Raw genomic sequence first — 20,452 nt, 5'->3', positions numbered from 1 at the left:
AGGGGGGCCTTGCAGCTGGCTGGGAGGGACGGAGGGGGGCCCTTGGAGCTGGGAGGGAATCGGGCCTTGGAGCTGGGAGGGAGGGCCCGGGTGGAGGGGGCCGGTGGCAACCTCGGGGGGGAGGGGCGATAGCAGTGACCTCGGGGGGGAGGGGAAGGCAGGAGAAATGCTCAGAAGGAGGAGAGGGGGCCTTAGAGCTGCAAGGGAGGGGAGGGACGGAGGGGGGCCTTGGAGCTGGCTTGGACGGGGGGGGCCTTGGAGCTGGGAGGGGAGGGAATGGGGCCTTGGAGCTAGGAGGGAGGGAGAGACTGGGGGCCTTGAAGCTGGCAGGGAAGGAGGGAGGATGCTGGACATGGGAGGTCAGAAGTAGGGGAGCCTTGGAGCTGGGAGGGATGTACAGAGGGGGGCCTTGCAGCTGGCTGGGAGGGACGGAGGGGGGGCCCTTGGAGCTGGGAGGGAATCGGGCCTTGGAGCTGGGAGGGAGGGAAGGAGGAAGGGCGGGAGCATACCAATACTTGCCCGTTTTAACGGGCTTAACGGCTAGTTAAAATATAAAAAGGAACAATATGCTGTGCAACTGTTGTGTATAAATTACAAATAGAGAACAATAATAACAGTGAGCAGCTATAATAACCCTCCTTCCCACCACCACCCTCTACCCTTCCAACCCCAACAATAGGTGATTTCTACTACACCAAGGAATCCTAATTCACACTGTTAAAATGTCCAGGGTATAAAATACAACCTGTTCTATATGCCCTAGGGGGGAAAAATATGCCCTATAAAGCACTGTTACGTTTTTTTAAATATGTGGATAAATAAGAAATCATCAACAATCTCAGGATTCAATCTAGCTCTCCTGTCTTCCAGTTCTTCCTGGAATAGAAGTTGTCTTCTTAGAAGATGTGCTGGTAGCAGGATGTACAGGATCTCCTATGCAAATTTTGCTAGTTGTGGCCAGTATGTTTGCTTGTTTTTCCAAAAAATCAAAATATCTTTGTAGGCATCACTTAAACATAAATAACAATCCAGTTCATTAACAGGCTTCAAAGTAGAAAATGACATGGGGACAAAGTTTGTCCCCTGTCCCCATCCCTGCCTCATCCCCATGGGATCTGTCCCCGTCTCCACCCCGTTTCTGTGGATCTGTCCCCGCAAACTCTGTCCCCACCCCATCCCCGCGGTTACTGCGGTTTCCCGTCCCCGTGTCATTCTCTAGTGCTGATATCAGCACTTAACAAGCAATAATGAGCGCTAACTAGCACTGATTAGAATTTAAGCGCACAACTCGCTTATATATGCAAAAATAAGGGACACCTGTTCATAGTTCACTGCTGAAAATATGGTTTGTATAGCAGTGGCAACACTGGTTCTATTATGAGGGGAAAGAGAGAACCAAAACTCTGCTTATGGTTTGTCTGTTGGGGGGAAATATCTCCAAATGGCTCAGTTTTAGACATTAAAAAAAAAAAAAGGAGTGGTCTAGTGGTTACAGCACTGGTGTTGACAAGTGGCAGGTTCAAATCCCACTGCTGATCCTTGTGATCTTGGGCAAGTCACTTAACTCACCTTGGGCAAGTCACTTAACTCCCCTTGAGCTACTACTGAAAAAGGTGTAAGCAAAATCCAAATAAAAAATAAACAGAAAGTAATGGAAAAACAAAACATTCCAAAAGAACAGATCCAAAATAAACCAACTACTATACAAAAATCCTACGATGATGTAAATCTAGACTATTCAATTGATATGTAAACTTTATGAATCCACAGCCTTCCTGATTTATCTAATTTGTAATTTTTGAAGTGTAAATTTTTGAAAAAGGGCATCAACCATCAGTAAAATGAAACAAGGTCAAAAGGATTTTGTACAGGAATATTCCTTTAGTATGTCCAGAAATACAACTCCTTCTCAATCATTTGCCCTCTATTTTTTAAAATGCTCAATGTTCTGTATTTTTAAAAACAAAGTTCCGTATTCACTGTTCAAAACACTATTATTCACCAGACTTCTGCCATCAATCTGCATGCATCACAGCACAAAACTGTGTCAACAAAACAGAAAGCAAGCATTTATCCAAGGCAACACTGCTCAAAAAGATTTCAAAGTTATGTCACCTGCAACTCACCTCTTTATTTAAACGCAGCATCTCACTGCTCACGAAACTTTACAATTTAGAATTACATCATCACAGGATTTCTGCATAGTAGTTGATTTTGGATCTGTTCTTTTGGAATGTTTTGTTTTCCCATTACTTTTTGAGGTTTCAGTTTTGTACATACCATGGGGTTGATACAGAAAGCCTAGCTACGTGATTACAGAGGGTTATGCACAAACATTAGTGGACAACTGATGCAAAGAGGAACTGAGCATGGGTATGAACGTGCACGGAAGACACAACCACACACTGCATTAAGGTAATGAGGCCATGAAGTATTCCGGGCAATGCCCAGAAGGAAACAGAAGCTGTTGCTGCATAGACAACGTGAGAAATATTTTGCCAGGTCTGGGGCCGCACAGAAGATTAAATGGTAGTTTAACTGCTAGTTTTGTCATCTTCTGCAACCATAAAGAAATGCCTAAAAGTTTAAAAGAATGACAGGAGGTAAAAGAACTTGTGAGACAGTGGCGTTGTGAGACAGTGGCGTAGATCTCGGGCCACCTCTTCTCCAAGCTGAAAAGCCCTAGCCACTTCGGCCTTTCCTTGTAGGGAAGTCGTCCCATCCTTTTTATCATTTTCATCGCCCTACCATGTACCTTTTCTAAATTCCACTATATATTTTTTGAGATGCAGTGACAAGAATTGCAAACAGTTTTTGAGGTGTGCTCACACTATGGAGTGATACAAACATAAGAGTAGCCATACTGGGTCAGACCAATGGTCCATCTAGCCCAGTATCCTGTTTTCCAAACAGTGGCCAAGCCACATCACAAGTACCTGGCAGAAACCCAAATTGTGGCAACACTCCTTACTACAAATCCCAGACCAAGCAGTTGCTTCCCATATCTGCCTCAATAGCAGACTATGGACTTTTCCTCCACGAATTTGTCCAAACCTTTTTAAACCCAGATACACTAACTGCTGTTACCACATCTTTCGGCAAAGAGTTCCAGAGCTTAACTATTCGTTGAGTAAAAAAATATTTCCTCCTATTTGTTTTAAAAGTATTTCCATGTAACTTCCTTGAGTGTCCCCTAGTCTTTGTACTTTTGGAACGAGTAAAAAATCGATTTACTTCTACTCGTTCTACACCACTTAGGATTTTGTAGACCTCAATCATATCTCCCCTCATCAGTCTCTTTTCCAAGCTGAAGAGCCCTAATCTCTTTAGCCTTTCCTCATAAGAGAGGAATCAAGAAAGCACAAAGGCAGGCGGTCTGCAAACTCCAAGATGGAAAACACTTTTTTCAGCCACATGATATTTTGAATCGTCTTATTCAACCACTTTTCACTATTTGTTTTATCACATTCACGTGTGATAACTATACATCTTTTTAGTTATTGATCATTCATTTTTTATTTATTTATATATTTAGACGTCCCGTTTGTACCAGCGACGTCTTCTGACCTCTGACCTTTTTTGTTTCGATTTGTTGGTCATTTAATCTTCTCTTCTTCTAGAATAAATATAGGAAAGAAAGATTTATAAGAAATTTTACATAAAAGGAAGAATTGCTTAAGTCATCTTTTAGGCAATACTAGTTTGTTTTAGCAGTCTGAAATACGATAATCGTGACGTCACCAGCTGCGAAAATTAATTTATTTTTAACTATCTTTTTAACCAAACTATTTATTTTACATGGCTCCCCTTTTCGAACTGATATATTACTGTTTTTAATAAATATTAAAAAGATTGTGGGACTCTCTCGTTTTTTAGCCTGACCTTTGAACCCCTGTTTCCTGTTTAAAACTTCCTCTGTTTATTGTCGGCTTTTTTCAGCGATCTCAGAGATACATGACTGTGGTATTGGCTCTATGTAAGTAGCTTTTTTATTTTAGCGATTTTTAACGGCAAGCACGAAATGGTTCCTAAAGTATATAGGATGTTTGACGAATAAAAATTTAAAGAAACGTGATCGTAGTACTGGCTTAATGTAAACAGTATTTTTGTTCTAGTTCTTTTCAATGGCAAGCACGAAATGATTTCATAAATGTATAAGATGCTTGATAAATATAAATTTAGAGAAACGTAATAGCAGCACTGGCTCTATATAAGCAGCACTTTTGTTCTAGTAATCTTATACAAGTAGCATTTTTACTTTCGCGCGTTTTTCAACGGCAAGCACGTACTGGTTCCAAAGTATACAAGAGGCTTGACGAATACAAATTTAGAGGTACATGAACGTAGTACTGGCTTTATAGAAGCAGTTTTTTCTTAATGGCAAGCACGAAAAAGGTTTTTTTTTTAAATAAAAAAATTTAAAAAATGCATTTAAAAAATGCATAAGATGTTTGACAAATATAAATTCAGATAAATGTGACCGTGGCATTGGCCTTATATAAGTAGCACTTCTGCTTTAGCATTTTTTTAATGGCAAGCATGATAAGATGCCACCATTGATTTTTTGATGATTTTTTAATAAGCACTACGTATCCATTATACATTAATACATCTATATTATCGCTCCTTTTTCTTATTAGATCAGCGGATTATTATGTTTTGGAATCTCTGATCAAGCTGTTTTTTTCCAAACCAATTCTTCATATATGTGAGTTCAGAACAATTTTTTGAATTCAGTTTGTTCCATTTCACTAGCAGATAAGATTTTCTAATTAATAGGAACTCTTTTATTTTGTAGCTATTGACAGGACTTGCTCTGTCTGCCTTATATTTGGCAGCAAAGGACCCTTGTATAGGTGGGTGTCTTAGCCTATGTTTGTCCATCATTATATGTGCATATGAGGTATTTTAATTTTAAGCTGTTCCTTTTATTCTTTTTGATTTCTGTTTTATTAATATTTAATATAATTTTAGATGATGTATCATTTTAAATTTATATATGTATGTTTATATAGATGATATAATTGTTGTGTGTGCATATACATGTATGTGTATATATATATATATATATATATATATATATAATTATATTATATACGTTATCTACATGTGTAATATTATAACAGACAATATTTATATATTTTATCTTTTTAGCCCCTGAAGCAGCCCAGTTGGGCGAAACACGGCCTGTGTCGGGCTGTTTGTATTTACATGAGTATTGCTATACTGTTTAAATAAATTACATCTTATTTTTACACGATCTGCTCATACGAGAGGAATTCCACCCCCTTTATCATTTTGGTTGCTCTTCTTTGAACCTTTTCTAATTCTGCTAAATCTTTTTTGAGATACGACGACCAGAACAATGCAATACTCAAGGTGCGGATGGATGCACCATGGAGCGATACAAAGGCATTATAGTGTTTTCGGTCTTATTCATCATCCCTATGCTAATAATTCCTAGCATCCTGTTTGCGTTTTTAGCCACAACCAAACACTAAGCAGAAGATTTCAGCATATTATCTACAATGACACCCAAATCTTTTTCTTGAGCGCTGACCCCCCCCCCCCCCCCCCCCAAGGTGGACCCTAGCATCAGGTAACTATGATTCGGATTATTTTTCCAATATGTATCACCTTGCATTTGTCCACATTAAATTTCATCTCCTATTTGGATGCCCAGTCTTCCAATTTCCTAAGGTCTTCCTACAAATATTTCACAGTCTACACGTGTTTTAACAACCTTCAATAGTTTTGTATCATCTGCAAATTTGATCACCCGATTTCCATATCATTTATAAATGTTAAATAGTACCGGTCCCAGTACAGATCCCTGTGGCACTCCACTGTTCACCCTCCTTCATTGAGAGAAATGACCATTTAACCTTACCCTCTGTTTTCTGTCCAATAACCAATTCCTAATCCACACTAGAACCTTGCCTCCTGACTCTAATTTTCTCAGGAGTCTCTCACGAGAAACTTTATCAAAAGCTTTCTGAAAATCTAGATATACATCAACCGGCTCACCTTTATCCACGTTTTACTCTCTTACATCTTCTTCCATAAAGACCGAAGCAAAGAATTCATTCAGTTTCTCTGCTATGGCCTTGTCTTCCCTCAGCGCCCCTATTGCTCCTTCATGATCTAACAGTCCCACGGATTCCCTCGCAGGCTTTCTGCTTCTGATGTACCTGAAAAAGTTGTTACTGTGAGTTTTAGCCTCTGTGGCAAGTTTCGCTTCATACTGTCTTTTAGCCTTCTTTATTAATGCTTTGCATCTGACTTGCCAGTGCTTATGTTGCTTCTTATTTTCTTCATTTGGGTCCTTTTTCCATTCTTTGAAGGACAATCTTTTGTCTGTAATGGCCTATTTTACGTTGGAAAATAAACGAAGCAGATCGTTGACAAAACAAAACGTAATTTATTAGTAAAAACTAATGGAATATACAAACACAAATAGCCCGACACAGGCCGTGTTTCGCCCAACAGGGCTGCTTCAGGGGCTACACAACAGTCCTTCGCTGTCAAGTGTAATGAACATATATAAAATGTCCTGCAATTGAATATAAAGAAGATCACCTTGATTTGAAAAAACAGCTGGATCAGAGATGCCAAAACATAGAATGCTGACTTGATGTCAGTCCGACAGTCTCTTATCTCTGAAAGTGCACTTTGGAGTTTGCAGACCGTCTGCCTTTGTGCTTTCTATGGCCTCTTTTACTGCACCTTTTAACCATGCTGGCTGACGTTTTCTCTTCTTTCCACCTTTGCAAACAAGTGGAACGCATCTGGACTGGGCTTCCAAGATGGTATTTTTGAATAACATCCACGCCTGATTTAGTGTCCTAACCTTTGCAGCCAATCTTTTTAGTTTCTTTCTGACCATTTTCCTCAAGGCATTATAATATTCTCATTTTTGTTTTCCATTCCTTTCCTAATAATTCCTAACATTCTATTTGCTTTAGTCACCACTGTACACTGAGCAGAAGGTTTAAAAGTATAATGAACAAGGACACCTAGATCATTTTTCTGGGCAGGTGACTCCTAATGTGGAACCTTGATAGCTATAGTTTGGGTTCCTCTTTCCCAGAAGCATTACTTTCCACTTGCTCACATTAAATGTCATTTGCCATTTGGATGCCCAGTCTCTTAAGGTCCTCTTGCGATGTAACAACTTTGAATAAATTTGTGTCATCAGCAAATTTAATTACCTCACTTGTTATTCACATCTCTAGATCATTTGTAAAAAAAATTTTTAAAAAGCAGCGGTCTCAGCACAGACCCCTGCAGAACCCCACTATCTACCCTTCTCCATTAAGAATACTGACCATTTAACCTTACTCTTTGTTTGTCTTTTAATCTTTTAACCAGTTTTTAATCCAGGAAATTACCTGAATGATGTATGTATGGTGTTCTGATGGGGTGCAGCACTGAAAGACCCTGAGACACTGGATCTCATAAATATAACTAAAACTCTCTGATTCTACTTGGGGCCAGCTTTGGGGATGCACAAACTGCACCACCATGCCAGCATCCCATCCTTCTGCACTTCTGGGGTTGGGAGGGAAGAGAGCAGTCCTGGATAGCAAATGGGAAGAAAGAAAAAAAGAGCTAGGCTAGAGTTGCAACTAGTATCACCACGGAAAGGGAAGTGGAAATGCCACACTCAGCTTGGTCCAGGGTACCAATTGAGCAGGAGATGGGTTGCAATTTGCAAAAAAAAAAGTCACACACACAACTTTGCAAGGCAGAGAAGCTTTAAAGAGCGACCCTTCCTTTGAAATGCAAAACCCGAACTGAAGTTCAACGGTCTGGCTCACATGAAAAGCGCAGCCAGTTCTCTACACAGTGCAAAAGTCTCCTCCCCCCTCCTCCCCCGTGAGGCTTCAGGCTTTTTGAGCCTCTTTCCCGGGCCGCACACTTCGTTTTTGTGCCAAGGAGGATTGGCCGGCCCGCCGGGAAGGGAAATCCCGACCCGTTCGGCCCTTCTTCTAGGATTCGACTTCTATCCGCCCCTCCCGCGGCGGTCGCCCCGTACTTACCCACAGAACCGAGCAGCAGGCAGAGGAGCCACATGACCCGCCGTGCACCCCGTCCTCCTCCTCCCTCGGGCTCGCGCCGGGTTCACGCGCATACGGGAAAGTCCGCGAGAGGGCGGGCGCGTGCCTCGGGCAGCTGCAAATCTGTGCGGCGGGCTGACTGGTCCGCGTGCGCTAGCGCTTTCTCTGAGAAGGTGAAAAAAAACCGGATTTCACTACACGACTGTTAAGAGCTAGACTTTCGCTGAAATGATCCCCCTTCACCACCCCCATGGCCTCAGCAAGAGAGAGACCAAGGTGGGACCATCCCACAGTGAGACTATTAGGCATATTTTCAAAGCACTTAGCCTTCCAAAGTTCCATAGTGTGTGTGTCCAGGGAAACATTTAACTGCCCTGGGAAAAGTGACATAAAGTGATATTTGCTTTTGATAAGTAGTAGTAGTAGCTCTGAAAGGCTGTAGACGGAGAGGAAGCAACATGAGACAACTTTCAAAAGAAATTTGCCAGGTAACTAGGCAGTCAACTGCACTAATATTCTGAAAGCATTCTTCACTTAATGGCTACAAGTATGGGCATAGGAGCCAACGCTGTGAGGGTGCTGAGCACCCCCAATATTTTTTTATTTATAGCATTTATATCCCACATTTTCCCACCCACGGGCAGGCCCAATGTGGCTTACAGTAATTTACAGAAATCATACATCAAATAAGGGGCGTATCTGAGGTTCGGTGGTAGGGGGGCAGGGGCTAGAGTGAGGGGTCACATAGCTCCCCCCAGCCGCCGCCCCCCCTACCGCCGTCAACCCTCCCCCTACCGCCATTAACCCTCCCCCGCCTACCGCCGTCACCTACCCCCGAGGTCCGCTTCCTCCTGCCAGTTTTTAAAAATATTGCTTCAGCTGGCGGGGGACCCCAACCCCCGCCAGCCCAGCCGAGGTCTTGTTTAAGTTCTTCAACCTCGTGCTGTGAAAGCTGCATCCAGTGGACGGAGTCTGACGTCGCAGCACGTTGACGTCCACGTACAACGTGCTGCGACGTCAGACTCCGTCCAACTGGAAGGATGCAGCTTTCACAGCACGAGGAGGAAGAACTTAAACAAGACCTCGGCTGGGCTGGCGGGGGTTGGGGTCCCCCGCCAGCTGAAGTAATATTTTAAAAAACCGGCACGAAGAAGCGGACCTCGGGGGTAGGTGACGGCGGTAGGTGGGGAAAGGGTTGACGGCGGTAGGCGGGGAAGGGTTAACGGCGGCAGGGGGGTCCAGGGCCCTGTGGTCCCACGCAGATACGCCCCTGCATCAAATCTACAACAAACAGTCAACAACATTGTAGTGAAAGAGGCTAGAGAGTAATAGCAGAGGTGGGGAAATGCGGAAAGAGAAATTGAATTCAATAGGAAGAGATGCGGGGGCAGGGCGGGTCTTGAGCGTGAGCTTTTCCAAATAAGAAGGTCTTAAGATATTTTTTAAAGGTCGGATGATCGGGTAATTTTCACAAATTTAGGTAGACCATTCCACAGTTGTGCGCTAATATAGGAAAAGGTGGAGGCGTAGGTGGTTTTATACTTGAGGCCACTGCAGATTGGGTAATGCAGATTTAAGTACAAGCGAGCTGATCTGTGAGAGTTTCAAGGTGGTAAGCTGACAAGGGTGTCCATATACGCAGGGGCTTCACCATAGAGAATTTTATGCACCAGAGCGCAAATTTTAAATGTTATTCGGTCCTTGACAGGGAGCCAGTGCAGTTATTGAGCAGACTGCTTCATTATGTATAGGGAAGGACATTTTTTTTATTTGCCTTGGCACTCTCAATAATTTTGAAATGTCTGCACCTATGAGTATGGGTGAAGGATTCAGAGTACATGTATTGGGGAAAAGGACAGGGAGGCAAATTACACAGGAAACTGTGCTCAAGTTTCATCCTACTGGTTTGTCCCTTGGCTTTTCTTCTCTTAGGCTTCTGCGCATGAAAGCAGTGATCAAAATCGGTGAATATTTTTATGAGGGCGGGGCATGGGCTTTTCATGTTATGATATGGACTCTTGATGCAACAGTGGATCATGCTGACCAGGTATTGACTCTTGTCCATCACCTCCTACCTCTGCCAAGGCCTCTCTATAACATAGTAGATGACAGCAATAAAGACCTGTATGGTCCATCTAGTCTGCCCAACAGGATACCATATTGTTAATACAATATGTAATGAGTTTATGATGTGATACTCAAGGAGAACTACCTAATCTTCCGGAAACATCTGAAGGCCCACCTTTTCAGAAAGTTCTTCTCTTCCCCTTTGAACCAGGCTAACCATGCAGTTTACTGAATTACATCACTTGTCCGATACAAACTGCGACAAATATACTACAGACCCCCTCTGTTTCACTGAACCTAGTAAACTAGTATGATATAATCTGTAACCAATTTACTCCAGAACCATGTAAGCCACACTGAACCTACCAATAGGTTGGGAAATGTGGGCTACAAATGCAATAAAATAAATAAACTTCATATGTATACCTCATCTTGATTTATCTTAGCCATTTTCAGGACAGACTGTAGAAGTCTGCCCGGCACTGTCCTTGTTCTAAATTTCTGAAGTTGTCAAAGCCCCTGAAAAGCTCCACTGCAGCCCATCTAAATCTATTCAGCCACGATCAGGGCACAGACCATAGAAGTCTTGCCCAGCACTGGCTTTGCTTCCCAATTAGCTGTGTTGCTACCTAATCTCTGCTAAGCTTCTTTGGATCCATTCCTTCCAATCAGGATTCCTTTGTTCTTATCCCACACATTTTGAATTCCGTTACTGTTTTCATCTCCACTACTTCCCATGGGAAGGCATTCCAGGTACCTACCACCTTCTCCTTCTCTGACCATTGATTTTCCATTTTACCACCAAATGATGCTCCTTAATAAGAGTCGCCAAAAATTGTGTGTGCAAATTTAATGAACAAGCTAATTAGTGCCAATAACTGGCATTTTAACAAGCAATTATTGGCACTAATTAGATTTAATTGGAACTTAGGCACATAAATTTAGGTGCCTAAATTTTATGTGAATTAAAAAAAGGGTGTGGAAATGGGAAGGTCATAGGCAGAATGGGGGATATATGCCTAATTTAGGAATGTACATTTGCAAATAGGTACAACTCCTAGGCATAAGCACTATTCTATACACCACGCCTAACTTTAAGCGCGGCTTATAGAACAGCATTTTTTCTGTGGTGATTTTTTTTAAGCGTCATATATACAATCCTGCCCTATAGGTATAGCTGCTGGCACTATTTGCACATTCTCATATAATCTTGGGCATCTATTTGATGCTACTGTTTTTGTGTATATAGTTTGTGAGATGATTGCTCCTTCTCTACATGCTGATAAATACAAGTGTGTTCACTACAGCCTTTTCTAAAATACGGGGAGAATTGTGAACATTTCAGCTTGGTTGTTCCAGTTCCTACTTTGACCTGCTATGTAAAATGGGGCTTTTTATGTATTTACTAACCATAACATATGGGCCCCAACATCGCTACACTTCTCTCTATTTCTCTTAGCTGTTGTTATTCTGGAGGAAAGAATTTAAAAAGAAATGAAAAGTGATCAAGGAGCATTATTTGGTGGTAAAATGGAGAATCAATGGTCAGATCAATCTGAATTATCTGATGCTGACTGTTCTGGAGGATCCATTAGTGGATGTTCTGAGGAAAGAATTACAGAAGGCCAATCAATATGTCTGGACAGTGAAAAACGAGAGCGGAACTGAGGAATAGGCTGGCCTGGCTTATACTCACGCAGCTCCGAACAGAAATTCTGCAGCTGTGCCTGTGCCTTTAGAACTCTGTGATAACACAAGCCTAAAATTAGAGTTCTACTCCCACGCTTGGAGAAAATAAATTGCCAGTGGTAAACAGCGGCAGTGATGTTTTCATGCTCCAGGTCCTGCTGGAAGATGCTGAAGCTGTGGGAGCAGCTGAAGATGAAATGAAAACTTTGTGCAGTGGTTCTGAGGATGAAAGGACAGACACAGATGGACATCCACAGGTCATTCAGTCTCATTTGAACATACATTCTTTCTAATAACCTCTGTGCATTTGATATTACAGAGTTTACAAAAGAGTTTAACCGAGCAGGAGCCTCCTCTGATGCAGCTTCCCTGTTTCCAGTGGGGCGGGATGGGACATGGCAGAATGAAGGCTCCTGGCAACCTGCACTGCACTGCAGGCAACCTGTTCGAATTGCTGCCGCTGCTAGGACCTCAAGGAAAAGTTAAAGGATGCTGAGGTTTTCTATTGAACCATTCAGGGTTTGTTTTGGAAAAATCTGGTGACCCCTGACGAAGGCAAAGCTGAAACTTGGCCAAGTTGGGTCTTCATTTCCTGGATCACCTTTGCTGTTTGTGCTGCATGCGTGTAACTATAGAGGTCCTTCTCCTGCTTCTTCTGTGAGGCCCCTGTATGTACCTATAAGGGCTTTAACCCCAGCAACTATGTGCCTAAAAGTAAATGTGGTGACAAGAAGCTGCTTACTTTTATGACGTACATGTAAGTTTGTTTGGCGTGGACCATAGGCAGAATCATGATGTACATGTGTTCTTTTGGCGCCTCAATTTAGGTGCTACAATGGTATACACAGGGTTGAATTCTATAAGTGGTGCCAAAAAAAGCTTTATTCTACAAGCCATGCTTAAAGTTAGACGTGGTTTATAGAATAGCGCTTACACCCGGGGATCTTGCCTAACTTTAGGTTCAGCCATTTGCACAAACTGAAATATGGTGCAAATATACAACCCTAAATTGCGTGTGTATCCCCTGTATTCTATAACTACACACATAAATGCTAGAAACACCCTTTTTGCACCTGTGACCCTCCCATTTCTGTGCCCCTTTAGTTTTTATTACTTGCATGTAAAATTTAGGCGCAGATACTGTACTTAAATTTACACACATAAGTGCTAATTAAATTTTATTATTTTGCACATGAAATGGAAAGAATAGTGAGGAAGGAACCGGAATGAAAGCTGGGCCCTTGGGCTTTTCTCCTTTTGCAGAATGCATTGCACTGCACTGCAATTTCTGTGGATAGACCTATCATTCAAGCATTGGACTCCTGGGCCACTGCAAAAGTCATCACTAGACCATGACTGAGACAGTTTGAAAACTGACTGCTCTGCACCACCTCCTACTGACCCTCCTTGTGACTAGACCTTAATTTTGCCTTTCACAGGAATTAGCCCTATATGGAGTGTGCTTTGCTGTGAAGGGGCCAGCTAGTGGTGCTTTCTGCCTGGCTGACTGTTTTGTATGAATTTATGTAGGGCTCCTTTTACAAAGCCACAATAGTGATTACCGAGCACCAAATGCGACAAAGCCCATGGGAACTGAATGGGTTTTGCTGCATTTGGTTCACCGCTAAGCGCTAGAATGGCATTGTAAAAGTGTAAAAGGAGCCCTTAGTGATTTTTATTTATAAACTCTTACATCCCGCTCATCTACAAAGCTGAGGGTCCCTTTTACAAAGCTACAGTAGTATTGGCACATGGGTTTGCCATGGCCAAAGCCCCCTTTTACTGCAGCAGGTAAAAGGCTTTTTTTTTTTTTTTTTTTAAAGGAAATGACTGTGCAGTAAGTGAACCACTTGCCGTGCGGCCATTTCCTAGGGGAACCCTTACCGCCAACTATTTAGGAGGTGGTAAGGCCTCCCACACTAACCCAGCGGTAACTGGGAAGCACATGGGGCTGCCTGATTGCTGCCAGGTTAGCCCCTGGTGCTAAAAAATTAAAGTATTTTTTCAGCACCGGAAATGGCGCGCATTGGGATTGGTAGTGCCAGATTGGCATGCGGCAAAGCAATGGTATGGGTACTGCTGCTTTGTATAAAAGGGCCCTGAGTGACTAGCAAAATAACATGCATAATCCAAAAACATATTACATAAAATAAGCATCACAACAAAAAAACAATGAACTGTAATACAAATACAATTAAAACCATCAGTTGTAAAATTCACATCCTAATATCTAAAAATTAACCTGCAAAACCACTTGTTGAAAAAAATATTAATGTTTTAAGTAGCCTGCTTGTCTTTAATGAAGGTGGGAAGAATTTGTGGTGGGAGCAGCTGGAGAGGGTCCTGTATGGGAGCAGAAGTAGACATGCCACCCCTTCCACAGCACAGAACACACAGACATACTCCCCAGAGAGGGATAACCAGCTACATCACTTCTGATAGTTCATAATGTCTAGACAAAGACAGGCCATTACTGGTCTTATTACTATATTATTTTTAGCGGTCTGTGGGGCTCTTTTTCAAAAGCACATAGACTTACAAAGTTACATAGGTTACTATGGGGATCATTTTCAAAGCACATTGACTTACAAAGTTACATAGAAACCTAAGTGCTTTGAAAATACGCCTCAACGTAACTGTAAGTATAAGCAGGGGCGTATCTGCGTGGGGCCTCAGGGGCCTGGGCCCCCGCAGATTTCGCCCTGGACCCCCCTACCGCTGCCAACCCTCCCCCTCCGTTGCTCGCCTACCTTCGCTGGCGGGGGACCCCAACCCCCGCCAGCCGAGGTCCGCGTCCTCCTGCCGCTGCCGGCTGCCTTTAAAGAATTCCGTCAGCTGGCGGGGGACCCCCAACCCCCGCCAGCCAAGCCGAGGTCCTTTCATTTTTCCACTGAAGCTGGCGCCGATGAAAGTTTCTTTTGAGTCTGATGTCGCTGCACGTTGTACGTGCAGGACGTCAGACTCAGAAACAGAATGAAGCTGTTTCTGAGTCTGACGTCCTGCACGTACAACGTGCAGCGACGTCAGACTCAAAAGAAACTTTCGTCGGCACCAGCTTCAGTGGAAAAATGAAAGGACCTCGGCTTGGCTGGCGGGGGTTGGGGGTCCCCCGCCAGCTGACGGAATTCTTTAAAGGCAGCCGGCAGCGGCAGGAGGACGCGGACCTTGGCTGGCGGGGGTTGGGGTCCCCCGCCAGCGAAGGTAGGCGAGCAACGGAGGGGGAGGGTTGGCAATGGCAGCGGCTGGGGGGAGGGGGATCGGCAGCGGCGGCGGCGGGGGGGGGGGCTATAATGTGCCCCCTCACTCTAGCCCTGGCCCCCCCTACCGCCGCAGTTCAGATACGCCCCTGAGTATAAGTGCTTTGAAAATACGCCTCCACGTAACTTTGTAAGTCTATGTGCTTTGAAAATGAGCACCTGTATGCCTAATATCTATCGCTACAAATTCTGCATCTCTCACATATTTGTGCATGCAGAATCTATTTTATGCCCTCATGAAACATTTTCATCCTTCCTGTGCCTTCAGGTCCCATATGCCACAGATGTGAAATAATATAACATCTGCCACTTCTAGGCGTTGCCCCCTAGCACAGTTGGTGCTCACGGCCCTGCCCATACTTTGCTATTCTGAGAAATGGAGGCCCAAAGAAAAGGTAAGACAGAAAGACAAGAAAAGGGAGTCCAGTGTAGTGCTGTTTGTGAGGCGTGCTATTTGCTTAGTATCACTGCTGCGGGATTAAGGTGTGGTTGGGAGCAACTGATGAAGTCTGTATTTGTTTTTGTATTGCTTATTTATTTATGTATTTATTTACTTATTTTCAGCACTTGATATACCTCAGGTGATCCCTGAGGTGACTATCTACCAGATTCTATATAGCATGCCTAGAGATCCGCACCAGAATCCAGGCATATTTTGTATAACGTAACTTAATTGGCTTAACAAGCTAATCAGCATTGATAACAGCATTTAACAAGCAATAATGAGCTCTAATTGGCAATAATTAGAATTTACGCTCACAACTTGTTAAGCGCATACTGTAATGAACTGTGCCTAAATTCTAACGCGCGCAGTTCAAAAGGGGTGCAGCTATGGGTGGGGAAATGGGCGTTCCATAGGCATTCCTATATCCATACGCATATAGAATATGGACCAGTGCACATAAATCTATGTGGAGGGATTTACACCACATTTTCATTGGTGTAAATGGAGGCGTGTAGTTTTAGTCACTGGGATATCAACTAAGCGTATTCTATATACTATGCCAAAATCTAGGTGCCAGTTATAGAATACGCTTGACCGAAATGTTTACCACATGGATTTTTTAGGCGCCATATATAGAATCTGGCCTAATGCGATTTACAATTTATATTATATGTATTATGTATGTATTTTATGTAAGCTGCTTAGGAATAAGCAGGTTAAAAAATTGAAATAAATAAAATATAAAAGGGCACCAACATTTAGGTGCCTGATTTGCGTGGGCAGTGAGCCTATTCTATAAGGGAATAGATTCTATACATGGCGGCAAAAAAATTGTCATGTAAAAAAACATGCGTAGCGCTATTCTTTTTTTTAATAATCTTTTTATTGATAATGAGCAGAGCAATTAGCAAACAAAATCACAAACAGAATTCAGCCTGAACAATTTACCACCACCAGGACATATGACGTAGTGCTATTCTATAACCCACACCTAACAGGTGCAGTTTATAGAATATGTGTAGCACCCAGACCCGCAACTAAATTTAGGCACAACCATTTATGTCAACTAAAACCTAGTATAAAGGTCCACGCTTAACTTAGGCATGGATCAGGCATATTCTAACAGTATGCGTAGCTTCTAGGAATATCCATGACCCACCTCTGCCCCTCCCATGGCCACTCCCCCTTTTGAGATCCACGCATTGGAATTTATGCACACCACTTAACAGAATACGGTTTAACAAGTTGTGCACATAAATTCTAATCCATGCACATTTATGCCAGGTCTATAGCTGATGTAAATGCCTGTACATATACCTAAATGTGACATTTATGCACTAACTCACACAGTATGTCAGTCTTGTCTATGACAAGCCTATGCTCTTCCCCTCTGAATGCCCACTAGCAAGCACTAAGCCATTTCAGTGAGTAATTATAGAATAGTTGCACTAGTGACATTTATACACACCTGTACACCTCCCCACACGAATGGCAATATTCTATGGGCCTGATATTCAAAGGATTATATGCTTGTAACTTTCAGAGTAATTGGCCTCTTTGAAAATGTATTAAGTGCATACATTTTTACTCAAAATTTCACTAAAGGTTAAAATTTAGGGGCATAAAAAGTGGGTGGTAACAGGGGCGGATTTAGGGTGGGGAAAAAGAAGTTATGAGCGTAGCACTGATTTTCAGCACTAGGCTCATACATGCAGGCAAATGAATGGCAGGTTTAACTTTGAGTATAAGGGCAAGATGCATCAACCAAACGTAAAAAAATCTAAAACGTTAAAGCCCTTAACAAATTTGAAAAAACGAAGAATGCACCAAAAAACCAAGTCGCACATGTTCGGTGCGGTATTAAAAAGTACAATGTATCAAAGATTCATAATCCCCGTCGGTAATCGGCCCCTAAAGCATGCGCAGAGCAGCCAAGCGTTATGCTGGCTGCTCTGCGCATGCCACAAACGTCAAAACAACAACAACAAAAAAAACACAAACACATGGCTCCCTGCTTCCCCCTGCATTAATACAAAACTAAAAACATACATCAAAAAAAGGATCGGGAGGGGGCAAAGGCGCTCGTCAGGAGCGTCCTGTATGGATGGCCTAGACCCCCCCCCCCCCCCGCTGCTCCCCACTTCCCCCCGCTTCCCCCTGCATGAAAATTCCAAATTTTAGCAGCCCCGGCCACCTCCCTTCCTGTTTAAAAAAAAACAAAACAAAAATCGAACGGGAGGGGGCAAAGGCGCTCGTCAGGAGTGTCCTGTATGGGCGGCCTTGCCCCCCCCCCCCCCGCTGCTCCCCACTACCCCCCGCACGAAAACTCCAAATGTTAGCAGCCCCGGCCCCCCTCCCTTCCTGTTCCTTTCTCTCTACTCTCCCACAGCTCCGCCTCCCGCCATCCTCCGCCCCCGTGCCCCACCCCCGCCGCACCCCCGAGGTCGTTGCCGCCGCTTCCCCCCTCCACCGGGCCCCCCCCTCCGCATTACCGGGCCTGCGCAGCGCCTCTCACCTCTGTGTGAAGGCGCTGCACGGGCAAGAGGAACAGCAGATCGCCACCAGTCTTCTTCAGGACGTCTCTCTCCTTTCCTGACCTGGGCCTGCCCCCGTCTGACATAGGTTACTTACGTCAGACGGGGGCGGGCCCAGGTCAGGGAAGGAGAGAGACGTCCTGAAGACTGGCGGCGATCTGATGTTCCTCTTGCCCGTGCAGCGCCTTCACACAGAGGTGAGAGGCACTGCGCAGGCCCGGTAATGCGGAGGGGGGGGGGCCTGGTGGAGGGGGGGAGTGGCGGCGATGATTTCAGGGGGCGGGGCACAGGGGCGGAGGATGGCAGGAAGCGGAGCTGTGGGAGATTAGAGAGAAAGGAACAGGAAGGGAGGGGGGGCCGGGGCTGCTAAAATTTGGAGTTTTCGTGCGGGGGAAGCGGGGAGCAGCGGGGGGGGGGGGGGGGGGGCAAGGCCGTCCATACAGGATGCTACTGACGAGCGCCTTTGTCCCCTCCCGTTCGATTTTTGTTTTGCTTTTTTTTAATGCAGGGGGAAGCCTAGGAAGTACTGCATCCACCTTGTCGTTCTTTATTGGTAGCGTTTTTATTTAATCTCACTTTTAAACATGCCAGCTTGGATTTGTATGCTGCAGGGGGAAGCGGGAAGTGACAGCTCAGGCCTTAATGACAGCTCTGACCTCACGTTAAATATTTTGCGATAAATGAATCGGTGCAATCGTTGGTATGGTTGGTGCATTCCAAATCGCCCACATTTCAATGGTAGTTACTTGTTTGCATTCCATTTTCGTTAGCTGCTAGCTTCGTCGGAAAAAGGCCTTTAATGCATGCTACGGTTGAAAATTTCTTCGTTAAAGGGTCGTTAAAGTTTAGTGCATCTTGCCCTAAGTTTCAGCTCATAAATTAAGATGAATTTTCAGCTGAAAACATATGCTCCTGTTTGGCTTAAAATAGGGCACATATTTATGAACCTAACTAATTAGGAGCTCACCATTTTCTGAATATTCAGCCCTATAAATTTAAGTGCAGAAATGGTGCTGTTATAGAATGAGGGGGGTTAATGACACTATCTCTGCCTCTCACCAGGTTTGGTTGTTACCAGTCTCTTCTTGCCTGGCATGGCCATTACAAAAAGCAGGACCTGCAGGGGATCTTTAGTCATCAGCAGTAGTCACTGAAAAGCAATTGACATGTCTCATTGCACTTTAAATTTACATTAGCCTTTGATTATCAGAGCTGGGTGCTAATAGCTTATCAATTATCCATGCACGAATGACCTTAGCACCCACAGGGGTTTCCAGCTTTCCTTTTAGTATAGATGTGTCCATTTGTCTCATCCAAGCTGGCCCCTCCTTGGTTTGCTTTAAGAATGGTTTGTACATTTGTCCGTTAGATTGTAAGCTCTCAGAGCAGGGACTGTCCTTCTATGTTATATTGTACAGCGCTGTGTAACCCTAGTAGCGCTTTAGAAATGTCAAATAGTAGTAGTAGTAGTAGTAGTTTTAGGTTTCCACATTTTGGAGGTACTTTTCTAAATCCATGATCTGCATATTTGACATATGGAAAATGGCTATTGTAAAACCATGTGGCTGAATACACACAGAACACATTTACATGCTCTGAAGATCATGTATGTTTATATGCACACTGTGGGTGGGCATTCAAGGGGTGTAGTTTGGTTGGCAATGGGGTGCAGTTCTGATGTGTTTTATAAAATGCATATGTCCATGCATAGGGCACATACACAAAATTCAGAACAGGTGTAAAAAATTGTATAAGAATTTATGCACTGTATGGATAGTTCTGAAAGTCTGTTTTATAAAGTCATATAGGTACCTATCCAGCTTATAATCGAAAGAGAAAAACGCCTATATTGCGACCCAAATCGGGAGATGGCCGTCTTTCTCCTGTGGGCGCCCAAATCGGTATAATCGAAAGCCGATTTTGGGCGTTTCCAACTGCAATCCGTCGCGGAAATGGGTAAAGTTGACGGGGGCGTGTTGGAGGCGTGGTGAAGGCGGAACTGGGGCGTGGTTATCGGCCGAGGAGAGATGGGCATCTTTAGCTGATAATCGAAAAAAAAAGGCGTTTTTACAGCGATTTTGGGTCACTTTTTTTTCACGAACAGGTCCCAAAAAAGTGCCCCAATTGACCGGATGACCACTGGAGGGAATCGGGGATGATCTCCCCGGATTCCCCCAGTGGTCACTAACCCCTCCCACCAAAAAACCCCCACTTTACAAACTTTTTTTCCAGCCTCTATGCCAGCCTCAAATGCCGTACCCACCTCCATGACAGCAGAATGTGTTCTATCCTGTGACAGCCTTTCCCTGATTCTGATGTGGCTCTCGGGTGAGTGTGACACCTTTTCTGTTATGCGCACTGCAAAGTCACATCAACAATGCATTGTGATGGGTGTAGGGT

At 43.8% G+C, this 20,452-nt stretch overlaps 1 protein-coding gene across 1 annotated transcript in view; it reads right to left on the bottom strand.

Annotated features, from left to right (window-relative positions):
* Positions 1-8,111, bottom strand: part of LDLRAD3 (low density lipoprotein receptor class A domain containing 3) — a gene marked incomplete in the record, with an annotated part of 312,626 nt that extends 304,515 nt beyond the window's left edge. Inside the window, 1 exon segment of the mRNA XM_030200800.1 lies at positions 8,043-8,111. Within this exon segment, the coding sequence (XP_030056660.1) occupies positions 8,043-8,076 (34 nt within the window).
* Between the last annotated feature and the right edge of the window lie 12,341 nt (positions 8,112-20,452).

The sequence above is a fragment of the Microcaecilia unicolor genome, chromosome 4 (genome assembly GCF_901765095.1).
Source record: "Microcaecilia unicolor chromosome 4, aMicUni1.1, whole genome shotgun sequence".
NCBI lineage: Eukaryota > Metazoa > Chordata > Amphibia > Gymnophiona > Siphonopidae > Microcaecilia > Microcaecilia unicolor.
This window is presented reverse-complemented; position numbering and strand designations above follow the sequence as displayed.